The sequence below is a fragment of the Sabethes cyaneus genome, chromosome 2, assembly GCF_943734655.1.
Source record: "Sabethes cyaneus chromosome 2, idSabCyanKW18_F2, whole genome shotgun sequence".
NCBI lineage: Eukaryota > Metazoa > Arthropoda > Insecta > Diptera > Culicidae > Sabethes > Sabethes cyaneus.
In genome coordinates, this window is record NC_071354.1 from 124,504,688 (window position 1) to 124,523,634 (window position 18,947).

The following is an 18,947-nucleotide window of genomic DNA, read 5'->3' on the forward strand; positions in this document are numbered from 1 at the left end:
CCTTTTGAAATTTTTCAATGTGCAATCCTCAATGTGTAGTAAGGCTGCTCTTCAAGCGCTCTTCAAATGCAATATTTGATGAAGTGCAGTTTTCCAATGATTCGGGAGCTTCGTGTCGAAACACTTCTAGGCTCACTATGAGGTTAAAAATAATGAAGTGTTTCGTTGCCATGCTCACCTTGAGGTGAAGCAAGGTGAACCTTGAATACAGCACATGTCTGGTTTCTGGTAAGCGATAAGCCTATGAAAAGCCCCAACAATTGGCCAAGAATCAGCGTTATTGCTAATTGCGCAACTAAGAAATTGCGTTGGGTGCAGGCGGAGTACCACTTTTTGAGTTATTCGGGGGATTTTTTCCAAGTGTGGACTCATCACTGCGACCAGTATAGTTGATCTATAGTGATATCGCCCGGGTGTTTGCTGTATGACCCACACTGCATTTCTTTTTGCTATAATCACTATTGAATGAGCGATCTACTTATTAAATTTTATGCGTGCTTGTGTGTATTGGGGTTTACCCTTCCTTTAAAGCTTGATCTACTTTACCTACTTATTCCTAGCTGCCAGTACTATCCCATATTATAGCCGTCCCTGGCGAGGACTCATTCGTACTTCTGACCAGTACACTTAACTAAAGGAGACATTTGCACTGTCAAGAGGCTTCAGAGGGCAAATATAGAATTCAGTATGAAGGAAGTATAAATGGAGAGACCTGAGAATAAACCCATGCTAAAGTCCTTGGCATCGAATGGCTTGATTCTACTAAGATTCGAAACCACGACCACTCGCTTGTCAAAGCAGACTCGATAACCTTGCGGCTACGGAGCCCTCCTTATTACCGTTATGCTGTGTACCATTCAGGCGCGTTTGGCCTGCTGGAAATTCAAACCACACAGACACCACAATAAAAAAAATGGGCCTAAAATAGTCGCAGCCAGGCTTGATTCTCCTCATTTTAAGCATACACAGACAGAGTCTTCTGATTCTCTCAACGACCAAGAGTTTTCGTTTTCTGTTGAACCGTTTGCTCCCTCTGAATGGTGCCTGAATACCCAAGTAACCAGTAAGCACTAAACACTAGTCCTTGGACAACATTGTATAAGCATACAGAACTATGATTAAAAGCATATTTTTCTTTATATACTTCTGTAGAACTCACATAATGCTAAAAAGGCGAAATAGGGGGTTGTTAAAATGCTACGCCACAAGCATCCAATAAGCATTGTTTGAGGCTTAAACGAAACGTCATTTTGTCTACATTATCGACATATCGAAAAAGTATCGATGACATATCGTTTGCTTGTTACGGTAAATAAAAATAGATTCGGTCGGGATTTAAAAAACTAAAAAAGCAAGCGATTTTTTTGCTGCATCTCAAGGGGAGCAGGATAAACAGAACCATTTTTGGAAATGCTGAATAATCTTACCACCTAGACAGGGCTCGAACCGGGAGTTAGTCATGCAACCTCATTCGTTTCCTTGCACCTTTGCTATCTAAACCGTAGCGGATGTGATTGAGTGAGGAGAAATTAGTCGTATTTAAATCTTGGTGATATTCCCTCTCATATCATTGCTGCTTGTCCTGCATTACCAATAGGGTAGAAAAAGACGGCAACCGTCAGATGGAAGAGGGCACAAATAGTGGCCGCAGAATAGCAAAATAAGAAGTCAAGTACAAGCCGTTCATCAACACTTACGGCTCGTTTTAATGCAATTGACTAACTGCATTATATTGTTACGTTATATGCGCATATATTGCTTTCTTTAATGCTGATTTACGTTAATGCTTCTATGCATCAACAATGTTAATATACGTTTTATAAGCATTAAGATTGCTAATATACAAAAGTTTGGCACTTGGTATGCAGAATTATTTCCAATATACGGTTTTAGATTAATGCTTATGGTTACTTGGGTACTGTTTTCTTTTACAACCACTCATCTTGCGCAGAAGGAGCACTGCTACAAGCAAAGAAAATCTATTCTTCGCACACTGGAGGGCGTGAGACTATTTCCTCCAAAGAGAATATCGGGTAGGCAATTATATGGACTGAAACGATTTGCTCCGTGACCTTGAAAGCATGCATTCGGTAGTGTTCCGGCAGAAAAAGAAAATCTATTCTTCGCACACTGGAGGGTATGAGACTATTTCCTCCAAAGAGAATATCGGGTAGGCAATTATATGGACTGAAACGATTGGCTCCGTGACCTTGAAAGCATGCATTCGGTAGTGTTTCGGCAGAAAAAAAAGATGAAACAAAACTGACACTTATTCGGGGGCAAAGCTGCAAAGCACTGCGAAGGCAATACAGTTCGGCGATTGTCGGAGAAGGTAACATCCGACTTGAACGCTCGGCTGTCCAAATCTCGGCAAATTTTGCTGAGTTTTTTAAGTGTGCAAGTTTAAAGTTCTATAACTTTTTTTGCGCGAACCGGATGCGTATGAAATCAAAAACTGGAACAGGTCAAAGTGTTATCAAGTCATAGGAAAAAGAAAAATGGAAATGTCGTGAAAAGATATTTAATACCTAGCAGAGTGGGTACCAGACGGTTAATAGCGTTTTATTAAAACCAAAACGCATCCAGATATTCGGTAAATGTTATCTAACCAATTGGTATGAAAATTTTGTCTCGAATAAAGATAGTTTCAACGTAATTCATTAATATTGTTCAGGCTACCGCTTAATAGGCTGAAAATATACGCACGAACCCTACAACATGCAAAGTGGGCCAAGCGTAAAACGCCCGATACCAAACAAAAAATCACAACTTACTCTGACATGATCCTGCGACACTGGGGCATCCTTAATGTAGAACATCAAGTCACTGCTTGTGAATTTTTCTGTTTCAGGGTCCGAGCGGTTCAACGTGCAATTTATGTTATAGGATTGATTCACTAAACGATAAATTGGAGATTGTGGTGATATCCCTAAAAAATGAAATCTGATAAGTATCATTAGGTTATTACAGCACGTGATAGGAAAATAGGAAAGCGTGTGATAGGAAAGCTACACATTACCGACGGAATAATACACGGGAAAGAGACTTTGGCGATATCTTTCGTCAGATACCGTTTTGCCATGTGATGAGCCCCCTCAACATTCCGAGCAATGTTTTAGGGCAAATTGAAAACAAAATTTGATATCCTGTCGTAATGGATTCCGATTACCCAGGTAATTTTATCGAAAAGCGGTTAAAATAACAAAATTGATTGTAAAAATTTCACGACTTGAAACTGTGCAACGACCGTAGCGCGCCCGTAGTATGTTTAACATTGACAGAAGCTTCCGCGACCGCGAAAGTTTTACTTCTCGGTGCTGTTTTTCGCAAAGTTTATTTTTCTTGCCATTTCATGGGCAAAGAAAAGCGTTTACGCCAGCTAACTGGCACCTTTATCAAATCATCAAATCAAATAGACACAAATCTTGAACGTAATACTTGTTGAGACATATTAAAATCGAACACTGACGAAACTCGGTTGAACGACCTCTGCAGACCAGTGTTGGCACTGTAGTTGGTGCGACAAAAAGGTAGATTTAGTAGGGGTAGCCTCCGCAGTACTCTCGTTGGTGCATTCAGGTTGATTTGACGAAGAATGGTAGGGCAGTCGATGTTGGATGTCAAGGTGTCCGAGACAACCATGGCGCGTGCTGTTTCTCGGCGAAGTTCGAGAGTGTCGTTACGAATGAGCTGGCAACGATCCTCGTATCGCGTGTTTCTCATTGGTTGACGCCATGGAAGCCTTCGAAGAGCGTAGGATACGAACCGACGCTGGATACTTTCGATGCGGTAGATTGCGTTGTTGTAGTGAGGGACCCATACTACAGAGCAGTATTCTAGAGAGGCTCGAACTAGTGACCCGTAGAGCACTACCAAACATTCTATGTTGTTGAAGTCACGTGTCATTCGCATAACCAGGCCTAGTTGTCTAGAGGCCTTGGCAACAATGAAAGAAATGTGTGCTTTACATCTAGTAACACGCCGAGATCCTTTACTTGTTCCACGCGCTGAATTGGAATCCCATTTAGTGTATATTGGAAGTGCAGCGGGTGATTTTTCCTCGAAAATGTGATGAGCGAACATTTGGTTGGATTTAGCAGCATTCGGTTAGTCTCGCACCAGCTAGCAAAGGTATTAAGCTGTTGCTGGAGAAACAACGCATCGTCACTGTTATGAACTGCGTAAAATAACTTCAAATCATCCGCAAATACGAGACGTGGACATTCTAGTGAATGGATTATATCGTTAAAGTACAATGGAAATACCAGCGGACCCACATGGCTGCCTTGTGCAATCCTGGAGGTAGTGAGGAACGAATCGGAAATCTCGTCACCGATTTTCACACTCAGCGTTCGTCCCGTTAAATACGATTCTATCCAGTTCAATAGATCACCGCTAAAACCATAACGGTCCACTTTAGCGACAGCGATGCAATGATTAACCTTATCAAAAGCAGCAGAGAGGTCTGTGTAAATCGCGTCGGTTTGAGATCGTTCAATAAAACTGTTCGTTACATAGCCCGTGAAGCAAAGTAAATTGGTAGCGCAGGACTGCTTTGGCAGAAATCCGTGTTGTTCATCTGTCATCGCTTGTTGACAGTGCGAAAAAAATTGTTTGATGACGACTAACTCGAATAATTTCGACGTAGCACACAGCGCTGAAATTCCTAGATAGTTATCGATCTTCGACCGATCGCCTTTTTATGAACCGGAAGCAAAAACGCCTGCTTCCATGCTAAAGGAAATCTACCAGTAGAAAGCGATAAACGAAACAGGAGAGTGAGAGGTTGGAGCAAACCAGAAATGCACTTCTTAAGCAGCGTAGCCGGGATCCCATCCGGCCCTGGAGAGTAGGAATGTTTTAGCTTAGCGGAAGCGGCCAGAATCATGTTATCGTCGATGTTGATCGAGGCAAACGAGTGGTCAAAGCGAGGGACGTTGCTCGCGGCTTCCAATACTTGCCATGTAGTGAGTACTTCGTTGCAGAATACACTGGCAAATTTCGTTGCAAATAAGCTGCATATGTCAGCAGCATTATTGACCGTTTCGCTAGCTAGCTCCATAGTAGAAGGCAAACCTGACTACTTTCGCTGTTCGTTGACAAAATTCCAAAACCGTTTCGGGTCTGACTTCAGCCTTCTCTCCATTTGTCGTCTATAATTCAAGTAGCAGCGTCGCCTGAGCCTTTTGTAATCGTAGTTAATCCTTCGATAATGGTCACGCAGCGGCAATGCGTGACTTGCAGAAAACCTCCTCAAAGCAGCATTTTTTATCGCTTTCAGTCGTCATAGTTCCGCTGACTGCCAGGGAAGATTTTTCCGTGAACGCATTTGCGTTTTAGGGACGAAGCGATCTATCAAGCTATTAATGATTGACGTGAACACATTAACAGTCGGGTCGATGTCTGTTTCTGTTTCTGTTTCTGTTTGCAGCACGAGGTGGGGCAGTTAGAGCCAAGTCTGTCCAGGGCTGAGATAAGGTGGTTGTGATAATGATAAAAGAATCCGTGCGGATAACGCTAGCGCCATAATGCGTTGGTGATTATGGATTAATGAGGAGGAAGAAGAGTGACAGAACTTGGCTCATTATAATTGTGTACTTGGTGAATATTGAATAAGATGACTTGTACTTATCTTGTTTTCTCCTTCCTTTGTTTGTTTGCTCGTCTTGTTCGTACGTCTCTTATCTTAGTTTGCTCTTATTCACGTTTCCATGCCGTCCTCTCCATCGTTGTCACCAGTATAGTCGTCTGTGGCTGATCTCTTGCCGCCCCTCACGACAACATTATTGTTACCGTGAGAAGAAGCGATAGAGATCAGGCAGAGAAAAACTACAAGGTATACAGCCCTAAGGGTTGTACGAATGGATGACTTAGGACTATATCAGATCATTAGATCAAAGACTAACATAAACTTCATTTCTGGCATTTGTATGTTTATAAGATTCCATGAGTGCTATTATTTAAGTGAATGTTTAAAAGAGAGCGAAATATTCGGATTCAATTCTTCATTGAATACAATGGTGGCTTCAAAAATACGTAGACGGGGGCTCATAAGTACAACGCTTGCAACCATTGAGACATAGATTTTTTCCATTAAAAATCACTTGTGTGCATCATAAAGGTTTAAATAGTAATGAATGACCAGCCTCCAGATTATTGCATTAAATATGATTATGCGTTTCTCAACATGTTTCAACAATCTTACTTCAACTCGCTTGTGGCCTTTTAAAGGGCCATTGGTTACAAATAACATTAAATCCAAAGCACGTTCATCGCAAATATGACGTGCCATTCGAATGTCCTTCTCTTTTGACATGAATGACAACAGGCACGTAAGTTAACGGCGTCGATTCACTGTCTTTTGCTCCGAAAAGGTTTTACTAGTTTACTTTCACAGCTTACCGCTTGTTACATAGCAGAAAATATGATACATACGCAAATATCTGTTTTATTTGTATGAGAGTCCTTATCCTCCTACCACAGAGGTGAGGGGTCTCAAACCATCATAAAATAAATTCATGCCTCCGTAAACCCCCACATGCCAAATTTGGATCCATTTGCTTGATTAGTTATCGAGTTATGAGGAAATTTGTGTTTCATTTGTATAGGAACCCTCCCTCTTAGAAGGAGAACGGGCCTCAGTACACCATAGAAAAAAAATCCTACCTTTTAAAACCCCCACATGCCAAATTAGGTTCCTTTTGATTGATTAGTTCTCGAGTTTTGAGGAAATTTGTATATTGTTTGAATGGTAGCCCCCCTCCTAAAGAGGGGAGAGGTCTCAATTCACCATAGAAAAAATTCTTGCCTTCTGAAACCCCCACATGCCCAATTTGGTTCCATTTGCTTGATTAGTTCTCGAGTTTTGAGGAAATTTGTGTTTCATTTATATAGGAGCCCCCTCTCTTACGCCGTCTATAAAATTGCTCTCTCGCCACTCCATAAAATTGCTGATCATTTTATCTTTCCAACGACATATAAATTGTTCAGTTTCGTTTAGTAGTTTAGTAGTTATTAGCATTTGAAATCTTTCATTCCAACATTACACTTCTATTTTCGTTTTCACAAAGTGCTACTCAGTCCCAGATAGTAAACAAAGACGTAGTCCTACGTCAAAAAAAAGAAAGGAAAAGAAAAGAGGAAGTTTTTAGTCAACATGTTGATTGCAATTTTCGGGTTAGTAATAACATGAGAATTCTATGTCTGTCCATCACCTATGCTACTACCGACTATGCTCGCTAGGATGGACGCTACTCATCTATCCAACTACCAATGTCCTCACGGTAGACCCAGCGCTGTTCAATCACCTATGCTCATTAAAAGCCGCAGCCGCTTCTTTATCTACCATCTTTGCAGTATTGTAGCTGTTGGCGTAAATTTTCAAATATTTTGTGCGGAATATTATTCAAGAGCAATATTATCGCTCAGAACTATCGAAAAGCCACTTGAACTTCCGAAAAATAGAGCAAATGCGATATAATGGGGACTGGTACTCGCTCGTATTATTCCCGGTGGCAATAATTGCGTATTTGTAGCGGTAGTCAACCGATTTGTCGGTATGCTCTTCAGACCGTGGTCAAATTGAAGCAATTCTGTAACTAAGAAAGGATGAGGTGGATCATGTAGAACTTCATTTGGAGATATGTATATATGCCGTGTTAAGTTTTAAGTGCAAGCTGTCGCTAAAGCAAGACTTAATAAGATGTTAACGAAGTTGATAATTCTGTGAGGATGGTATTGAATCGAAAAAATCCTCATACCATGGCCATATGTTATGTACTACGACCATATTTTAGGAAGTGGGAATGATAGTATATTGAGGACAGCCCTTCACTATCGCTTGAATCAGCCAGAGAATCGAATACCTGTTTTTACTTGAAGAGCTATACTCTAAAGAGATTTAGTTAGAAATGGAATTCCAGTTGAAGTCTGCCAGGATTGGGCAATGGACAGAACAAAATATATATCGAGGCTATAAAGCTTTTCGAGAGATCCACTAAGTCCGACCGCGACGACAGCAGCAAGAATGGAGAGGAGCAGACCGCCGGTGAGTTGCCACCGTCCGACTTGATGCACTCTCCGACAGAGGCTCATCAGCATTAGGAGGGCCCTTGGGAGACAAACAGCGTATTTCATGATCATTTTATGTTGTTAGTTGAATACCGTTAACGCGGTTAGTCACAAAACATGCAAATCATTCTAATAAAGGAGGAAAATAAGAAGAAAAAAAATAATTATAATTAATTACATCCAAAACAATACAATAGAAGTGACAGTAACAGCAACGATAGCAATATTAGTAATAATAGTAATAACATAGGAAACTGACACAGGAAACACAGCTACTCACTATAACTTCCTGCCTATTAATAATTGTAATTTGGCAGCATAGGTATAAGAAGAATTTCCGACTCATCATAGAACACTCAAACATATATTCATTCGTACTTATACACCCATGCACACTCATACATGCATACACAAGTAGAGATGCCAATACCGGGAGGTATTTTGAAAACCGGTTTTTCGGTATTGATAAATGCAATACCGGTAAAACCGGTAAAAAACCGGTAAAAGTTAACTCTTGAAAACTATATTCAAAAATCATATGATTTGAAGAAGTTCCTTCCATAATCAACGATTCTCAATTTCTGTCGCGTAGTTAATTCATTAAAAAAATAATATTTAACAATGCGAAGAGAATTTACCATGTCATCTTTTAAACGAGAACAAATTTCAATGAAAAACTTCCGGAGGCAGAGAATCTTCATTCGGTCTCCACAGAGAAAGAAAGAATAATTCCTAGTGATAAATTAGAAATATAGCGTAGGAAAACCCTTGTTCAAGAGCTTTTAATAAGCTGCTTAGATACTGACATTTATGATAAATTATAACTGAAGGTTCAGTTGATTTTGGTTCCTCTGCCTGCTCGGTTTCTGAGTTTATTTAGTTTTAGAGTGCGTAGTTCGTAGAGTTTGCAATTTTTCGGGTACAGTAATTCGACAGCAGCCAAGGCTGGTTTTAGCACTGCGACAATTTCTTATTTCTTCATGAATTCCTCATCGCTTAAATAAAGCGTATCCTTGTTTCTCAGCAACGAAAACAGTTCTCTTTAACGACCGCCTCGACACCACTAACAGAGGAGCTCAACATGCAAGATGGCATGATCAGATCGATAGTGATTTGCGACTTCTGAGACGACTGAGAAATTGGTGACGAGTAGCCCAGGGATTGGAACAAGTTGAATGGAGACGACTGCTTAAAAAGCATGAGGCACTCCGGCTCTATGCTGACAGCGGTGAGGTATTTCAGGGGTTTCCCTTTGGAAGAACTACATAATTGAGTTATTATTTGTAGAACCTTCAATCATGAATTTAAGTTTCCCCTTGCTTTAAACTTTTTACCAGCGATTCTTGAGTTGTTATTTGATCATGCAAAAAAATACCGAAAATACCGGTTTTTGGTCTTTGAAAAACCGGTAATTCGGTATGGGAAAATAGCCCGGTAATACCGGTAAAACCGGTTTCGGTAAAACCGGTATAGCATCCCTATACACAAGTATACATATACGTGTGTGTGTATTTTTCAGTGCTGTGCTGTCCATAATCGCATAACAGCCACAAATTCTATGGCAATGTCATAGAAAATGTCTCGATTACGCAAATAAAGACATCACATCATTTTTGAACACTCGTTCGTTCTAACTAGCGATAATTTTTAATTTTCATGAGTAAGTCAAAATCTCATGAATGGTGGGTAGGATTTGGTTTCAGTTTTCTAGAGAAATTTCTGTGCATACCAGCAATTCATCTAGGGAACTGAGTAAGCCCTCCCGGTGCTTCGGCCCAAACGGATTGAATTTAAAATTAAATCCGTTCAATTTCGCTCCATTCCGCATTACGAGACACATGCTACAGGTAAAGGTAAATTAGCAATCCTACATACTACACATATATCCAACTTAAACTATAAACATTCTACATGCGGAACTAAGAATTTTTAGGTCGTTTAGCCGAAGTACGCGTCAAACCACCTACCCATGGGAGGGCATTAACAGTCGGGTCGATGTCACTTGAATTTAGAGCATCTGCCCAGTCAACGTCGTGTAACGCACTTAATAAACCCTCATAGTCGGCTCGCCGAAAATTATAACGAGTGCGAACTGTTGGCTCCGAATACACAACACTATCATGGTTTGCGGTCGGTAAGAAAGTGCGCAGCCGTGGAAAATAGAGTGATCCGGATCAGGGTACAAAAAAAACCGTCACGGGAGGAACGCCAGAGTAAGTTTGGTAGATTAAAATCGCCAATGATAATAATCTCGTCGCACGGTTTTGCATTAGCAATGATCGTCAATAGAGATTGGACATGTATATCGATCAGCTGTTTGTCACGTGTTCGGTCCGGCGGCAGATAAATTACGCAAACAAATAATTTGCGATCAGTCAGCTGCACAGATAACCAGAGTTGTTCGATAATGCTCCATGTAGCATCGTTGATAGCGTGAGCTTTCAAATTACGGCGAACGGCAACAAGCGTACCTCCGCCGGTCTTTTTTCGACTATTATGAGGGCCGCGATCACAACGGAAGCCGTCGTACTCAGCTCCGAATAAGTATGAAGATTGGGTACGATCGTTGAGCCAAGTCTCCGTGAGTACGATGATATCGTAGGAACCATCCGAAAACGCAAGCATGTAGTCATCAATTTGGGAATTCATTCCGCAGGCATTTTGGTAGCAGAGTTGCAGCGAGTTGGTCTTGCAAGTACAAGGCGCGCAACGTGGAATTTGCATTCGACGCGGCGAAGCTTGAGCGGAGTCAGGTGCACTAGAACGTAGAACGATACTTTGGCTTTCGTCGTCAGGAACATAAGATGAATGGTACTTAACTTGAGCGAGAGTCGGTTAACTCTCGCAGTCCAAAATAAAAGCATTTGAAGAAGCCAAGGTTCTATTGGCGAAATCTAATGGACCGCTCCTGATCAAAATTGAATTCACGAACCAAGACTCCAGTAGGCCAAGTGGATGCTTTTAGAGCCATTTCCTTCAGCTCTTGGTGCCTAACCTTCACTCTGAAGGAGATAAAATTTAGCGTCGAAAGATCAGCATTTTTTTACCAGCATAATGGTTTTCGGTATATCACTCATATCAAGACACTCCTGCGTCATAGCGACCATATCGTCCACTGTATGGCTTGATCCAAGCGGCTCAAGTACACCCAAAATTGCTGCCGCTCATCAGCAACCGTTTTTATTGCACGCTGAATGAATCTCGTGCCACACACAGCAGCCGCAGTGGTAGAGAAATTCGTACTGTCCACTCGGCTTCGCTTTGGTATGGGTATTTCGTCAGGCTGCCGTTGAGAATTGAATCTATTAAGAGCAGGAGTGGTAGATCCACACGGGAAGTGTTTCTCAATGCGGCAGGAGAGATCAGCAACAACAGAATTTAATTTGTCGACTGCTTCGCATAGCTTTGATGAGTCATCGGCTGCAGCGGTGTCCGGCAGCTGTAACCACTTGTTGAAGCTGCTGGCGCAATCATCGCAGAGCAAAAAAAGGTTGTCGCTGAATGTTGATATCGCATCCAAAGTAGATCGTTGCATTCCAGGGATGCAGGCGCGGTGATACATCGATTGACAAGTCCGGCACATAACTCTGTCAATTCCATTGACTGAAGAGTTACATGTCTTGCATGACGCCATGGCTCGATCGGGGAAGCAGCGCAAAATAAGCGGACGTTTTATTAGCAGAAAACGACTCGTATCACTTGGAAAATAATTTCACTCGCATAACGGGTAGCTAAGAAAGCAATTGTCGAAAGCTGAATTTGATTTAGGAACTGAAAAACGGGTAAAATCACAAAATTATACAGCCATTTATATATAAAACTAGCTGACCCGACAAACTTCGTATTGCCACAAATTAACCTGTGTTGTACATAAATCATGAATCTCGGATGATCTTTGTCACTATCTCGAGTTTTGCAAGCCCCCCAGTGGGCGGCGCTTCCGACGGCGGGTCACCGGCAACACTCGCGACCGGCTCGTCCTGAATGATCTAGTGTTACTATAGATAGTTTTTGTGGTCTTGTTATTGATTAATGTTTTATGGAAGAGTCTCGAATTTCTCGAGTTGGATTAGTTTTTGAGTTTCGCAAAAATTTCTGTTTTATTTGTATGAGAGTCCATATCCCCCTACCACAGGGGTGAGAGGTCTCTAACTATCATAAAATAAATTCAAGACTCAAAAATCTCCTACATGCTAAATTTGGTTCCATTTGCTTGATTAGTACTCAAATTATAAGGAAATTTGTATTTCATTGGTATGGGAGCCCACCCTCTTAAAAGGGAAAGGGGTCGTAATACACCACAGAAAAAAAATTCTGCCATCTAAAACTCTCACATGCCAAATTTGGTTCCATTTGCTTGATTAGTTCTAAAGTTATGAGCAAATTTGTATTTCGTTTGAATGGGAGCCCCCCCCCCTCCTAAAAAGGTAAGAAGTCCTAATTCATTATGGGAAAAATGGTTGCCTCCAAAAACACCCACATGCCAAATATGGTTCCATTTGCTTGATTAGTTCTCGAATTATGAGGAAATTTGTATTTCATTTGTGTAGAAGCCCCCCCTCTTGAAGTGTGGAAGGATCCTAATTCACCGTAGCAAATATTTTTGCCTCCAAAAACCTCCACATGCCGAATTTGGTTCTATTTGCTTGATTGGTTCTCGAGTTATGGGGAAATTTGAATTTCATTTATATTGGAGCCCCCCTCCTAATGTGGGAAGAGGTCCTAATTCATCACAGAAAAAATTCTTGTCTCCAAAAACACCTACACGCCAAATTTGGTTCCATTTGCTGGATTAGTTCTCGAGTTATGAGGAAATTTGTATTTCGTTTGTATAGGAGCCCCCCCTCTTAAAGTGAGGAGGGGTCCTAATTCAACATAGAAAATTTTCTTGCCCTCGAAAACTTTCACATGCCAAATTTGGTTCCATTTGCTTGATTAGTTCTCGAGTTATGAGGAAATTTGTATGGAAACCCCCCCTCTTAAAGGGGAGAGGAGTTATAATTCCCCTTATAAAGAGGGGAGGGGTCTCAAATTACCCTAGAATAAATTCTTGTCACCGAAAACACCCACATGCCAAATTTGGTTCTATTTGCTTGATTAGTTCTCGAGTTATGCAGAAATTTGTGTTTCATTTGTATGGGAGCCCCCCCTCTTAGTGGGGGGAGGGGTCTCTAACCATCACTAAAACCTTTCCTGGCCCCAAAAACCTCTACATGCAAATTTTCACGCCGATTGGTTCAGTAGTTTTTGATTCTATAAGGAACACAGGACAGACAGACAGAAATCCTTCTTTATAGGTATAGATTATACAGCCTCATTTGCTCTGCGTTGACGAGAGCTAACATCGCTGTGGGCTCAGGAGTCGTGGGCCCCACTGAACCACTGACAGCCGAAGAGCTAACTTGTGCGAAGAGTGGCGAATATATGATATCTTGTTTACGCTAACGCTAACATGCTGGCATCGAAAACATGGCGGCCTGCCAGCTACTTGGTTTGCGCATGTGCTATGTGATAAACAAACATCGTACCGTACGTCGAATCGTGTGCGATGTGAGTTACCGTGGTTCATGTGTGAGAAGTTTCGCGCGCCTCTTGAAACTCTCAACTCTACTTTCTCTTTTCTTGCACAGCTCTAGAAAGCTCTAAATAGTAAGGTGTAGGTCCAGGTATGTTCTAGTACTTCTTACTAAAAACAACTAAGAACGATATAAAACCGGCGGCGACTTCGCGGGCAGTGGGGCAGTTGTTTAAGGAGGAAACGAAATCCCAGTACGTTAATAGGTGTTAAAACCGGGAATTAGTTCTTAAGACGTCAGTAGTGTTACAGTTATTTTTAATAAAGAATTAATGCAGGGAGCTACATATGGTGACAGTGAAAAGAAGCTGGAAGACTTCAGGGACGCCACTTTTGACTGGTGGAGCAGTGTATAGTTCCAAATGAAATAAATCCAAATAAATAAATCCAAAAAAGGACTGAAAAGTGAAGTGCAGCGAAACTGTGATGTTACGGGAGCAACAAGTCAACATGCTCAGGAGGAGCATAATAGGGTGAGTAATTTTATCTCTTTCGTATAAAAGTTTAGATCGAATTATTGTAGTTAAATATTTTTTTGTTTAATTACATTAAATCAAACCTACTTAAGGGATAATTTACGAGACAAGGTGTCGATTATCCAGCGAAAATAAAATTACCTGACTGTTCCAGGTTTTTTCAGGTGTATTTCGAAAAAATCCAGACGCAAAACCTCTCGTTAATTTCTCTTTTTATACATTTGGCTTAATCTTGCATTCTCGGGCAATTTTTCAAATAGACCTAGGTATGTGGCAATGAGAGATCCTCTTCGGGTCTCCTCTCTTTCGCTTTTCACGGCTAATTTAACCCTCTAGTGCCCAAATTTTTGGTTTGCTTAAAAAAAATTTAAAATGCTCATTTCGTGGCCAGAATAATGGAAAAAATATTCTCTAATTACTAAGTTCAGGAATAGTTTGATTATTTATAAAAAACCGTAACCCGCCAATTGGCACAAAAAAGTTGCGAAATCAAATTTTTCAATTTAATTCGGTACATCGATTTTAGGACATCTAAAACAGTACTAGTATTTATGAAACTAGTCATAATGATTTTCAACTGAAATTTTTGTATACATAAGATATATTTTTTAAATTAAAACATAGGACAATACCGTACAGTTGAAGAATACTTATCTTGAATGATGGAAATCGTAGAAACATTCACGGTGAGCATGGAAACACAAGTGAATATTACATTTGCGAAATTTTATGCGAGTTTTCGCTGTGCAGCCAGGCATCTATTGTTTTATTCTCATCGTGTTCTGGGAAATATTGTACTTCATCAAATCTGATGTCAGACGGTGGAAAATATGTACGTTTGGGTACACACTTAAAAAACTCAGCAAAATTTGCCGAGATTTGGACAGCCGAGCGTTCGGTAAAAATTTCAGTTTTGCAAATCGACGCTTACGGATCTTTACTAACGTGTGTGTGTGTGTGTGTGTGTGTGTGTGTATGTGTGTATGTGTGTGTATGTGTGTGTGTGTGTGTGTGTGTGTGTGTGTGTGTGTGTGTGTGTGTGTGTGTGTGTGTGTGTGTGTGTGTGTGTGTGTGTGTGTGTGATTCGTTTACTATTACGCTTATTTGAAAGGTGTTATCACCTTGTAGATCACTATTGAATGGTTTTGCGGTCCGACATTTTGTTTAAAAGTTATAAGCAAAAATGTAAAAATTACGTGACATGATTTTCTCCGGAACCGCTCAACCGATTTCAACAATTTTAGTATCAAATGAAGGCTCTTGCTACTGCAAATTTTTTGGGAGGGTTTTATCGCAAACAATCAAGCGGTTCAAAAGTTATGCTTAAAAATGTGCTTTTTCAAGGTGTCAATTAGTCGAACGTTTCTCAGAGATGGCCAAACCGATTTATGTGCTATTAGTCTCATTTGGTAGGTAATATAGCCTCATAGATCACTATTGATTTGTTTTTGGATTGGATGTTTAATTTGAAAGTTATGAGCAGTCGTGTACAGCATAATAAAAGTTACAATTATTTATAACGTATTTAACCAGATAATCAATCAGATTTCAATTATTTTAGTATCAAACAGGAGGCCTTAATGCTGTGAACGTATCTGCTAAATATTATTAGAATTTTACCAGTCAAAAGTTAATTGAAAAACATTGATGAAATTATTTAAGCAAACTTTACTGATATGAACCAAACAGAAAAAAAACGCGATCACGTGCTCTAGCGTAAAAATGCTTAATTTTCCAGGTGGTGTGTCTTTGGAAAAGTTTATTTAAAAAATTTGGCGCAACTTTTTACACTATTAGGGTGACCGTAAATCAAAATGCAAAATGCTGTAGCAGTGTGACTTGATTGTTTTCAACATGATCCGCTTCTGTTTTGTTTACATCAATTTTGCACAATAGAGCGATATATCTTTCAACTTAATCAATATAAAATGCATTGCAAAGCTTTATACACACTGTGTCCGAGTATAATATTCAAGGTGCGTGACAATAGCTTAAGTAGATTTCATAACTATTGCAATACTTGTTAATCAACCATTTATAAGCAAACAGTATGCGTGTTCGATTGGCTCCGTTTTGACAATTCTCGCTGCTCGATTGGCTCCCAAGATGGCTGCTTCCGCGTATCTCTCACCTCTGAGTATTTCTAGATGTAAGTGGGCTGTGGAGAATCCTCAATGGCGCCAATAACTACGAGGGAAGTGATAGGCACGACGTGTGGAAGACAATGTAACAGCTTATTTGAAGTCGAATTCCAGAAAATGATAGATGAGAAGAACCAGGCCAAGAGTCGCATGCTCACTGCGGATCACGTCAGAACAGAGAAAAATATAAGCTTTCTGCTTATTACGTAACCAGCTGAACCGCAGTCCCGAAGGTTGCCAACTCGCATAAACGCAAATTCTACAGAACGTTAATGCTTCCGGTAACCCTTAACGGACAATGGGCGCTGAAGGAAGATGATCAATGCTTGAGGCTTCTGAGCATAAAATTCTGCAATTGGTGAAAACGCTGTAGATCGCGTGTAAATAACAGTCTGTATCGTACCGTGAGGCCTGCCATTGCCGATTTCGAGCACTACAGCGAGTGAAGTCTGACAATTGTACGGCGCAAAACAAATAAAAAATTTACGGCAAACTAAAAGATAATCGAATTGCCACTAGACTTGTAACAAGTTTTAAATCAACCGATCAATCTGCGTATATTTTACACGAAAATTGATTCGATTTCGAAGTTTATCAACAATATTGCCGGGTAAATAAAATTTCCTTGATTGAATTTCGAAATTCCCTGATCCAGAAATAAATTCCCTGATATTCCTTGATTTTCCAGGTTTTTCCATGAAATCGACACCCTGATCAAAAAATCATCTCCACTTAACTCGGTCCTAGGGACCCCAGGCTAGGGTACTTGTCGCCAATTCGCTGAGCATCTCGATACACGCAAGTCGGCTTTAGCCTGATCGAACCATGTATCACGGTGTGCTCCTCTGTTCCTGGTAGCGGTGGGGTTCTTGAAGAAAACGGATTTCACTGCACAATCATCTGGAATCGTTGCAATGTGGTCGGCATACCGTAGTATCCCATTTTTCGCCAGGTGTACGATGCGAACCTTTCCAAGTAGTGCCAACAGCTTGTGGTTCATATTAGTTTGTACTCCGCCCAAAATAGTCCGCTACACCTTTTGTTCAAATACGTGCACGAATTTCTTCCGTAAGCAAAGTTACTGTCTCAAGTTTGTAGAGGACTATCGGTCTTAATAGCGTTTTATACTTCGTCAGCTTTATGCGGCGATGTATGCATCTTAATCAAAGCGTCTTGCGGAGGGAAACTAGACTTGACTTCCAGCTTGAATGCATCATTGAATCTCCTTATCCGTTATATTATCGGCGGTGACCAGAGATTCCAAATATATGAACTCATCAACCACTTCTAGTTCATCGTTGTCTATAGTCACTGTCCGTGGGAAGCGAATCTTTCCAAACAGATACAGAAACTTTTCAAATTTGGCGATGAATTCAAAAGAATAACCACGATCGTTTGGGTATTCTAGTACTCCGAATAGTTCCCAGTCGTACATTCCACTCGTTCCTCTCAAGTGGAGATATAAAGTATGGTAAGGTATGGTATGGTAAAGTATGGCAATGGTAATGTCGTATAATAATTATCGAAAAATATGATTTTTTAAATCTGGTAAAATTTTAGAAAGGCGAACAACATTAGTAGCTGCTCCCAATTCAGGATTGCCAGAATATACCACGTTATCACCTATGCCATAATATGCTTTGAAACTATAACCATTAAAAACCATTAGGGTCTGATAGAACATACAACTTAAATCCTCATTTATGTGATTTGTTTTATAAATTGGGTTTTTCATTTTTGTTGTACAAAATTGTTCATTAACATAAACTTATTGACTTACTTACATAGGTGGCTTGCCGTCCTTGCCGTGCCGTAAGACAAAGCCTATTGAACAAAGTTTCTCCATGTAACTCGGTTGAGGGCTACCACTCTCCAATTCCTCGGACACCGAGTACTCTCCGCCAGATCTTGCTCCACCTGGTCTAACCATCTTGCTCGCTGCGCTCCTGGGCGTCTTGTTCCTACCGGATTTGAGGCGAACACCATCTTTGCAGGGTAGTTGTCCGGCATCCTTGCAACATGTCCTGCCCATCGTATCCGTCCAGCTTTAGCCACCTTCTGGATACTGGGTTCGCCATGAAGCTGTGCGAGTTCATGGTTCATCCTCCGCCTCCATACTCCGTTCTCCTGTACACCGCCGAAGATCGTTCTTAGCACTCGTCGTTCGAAAACTCCGTGCACTCGCAGGTCCTCCTCGAGCATTGTCCATGTTTCATGCCCGTAGAGAACAAACTTATTGAGCGTAGAGATCAAAATTTGCGGTTAAAATGGTCTATGACAGATCCCATTTTGAATAATTGTCAAGATTTTATCGTTAAACTGCAAAATTCGCCGGGTTTCATTGAATCTTGGTATAACCCTATAGGTTATGATAATCAAATACCATAAAATGCAAAAATGTTTTGTGATATAGCTATAAAGCGCCATATGGCAGCTCGTCAGAAAGGCGCACTGAAAATTAGGTGATAAGTCCTATAAATCCCCCTTCCATATTAATGCCACTGCATGTTTGTGTATTTTGCAAGGCATATAAAAGAAGTTAACAAGGCCTATAACAATAATTTTTAGCTTAAACTCGAAAACAATTAATAAATACAACGGAAACAACACGTTGTCAAATTACCAAAAAAAGTTGACGTTAATGCCCAACCCCGCCAATTGGCGGGGTCAGTTCCTTAATAAAAA

At 40.6% G+C, this 18,947-nt stretch overlaps 1 protein-coding gene across 3 annotated transcripts in view; it reads right to left on the reverse strand.

The window, feature by feature from the left end:
• Positions 1-18,947, reverse strand: part of LOC128738215 (cytokine receptor-like) — a 357,136-nt gene that overhangs the window by 263,651 nt on the left and 74,538 nt on the right. For all 3 annotated transcript variants that reach the window (XM_053833187.1, XM_053833189.1, XM_053833188.1), the window contains one exon: positions 2,775-2,929. In XM_053833187.1, coding sequence (XP_053689162.1) covers positions 2,775-2,929 — 155 coding nt within the window. The remainder of the gene's footprint in view (positions 1-2,774; positions 2,930-18,947) is intronic.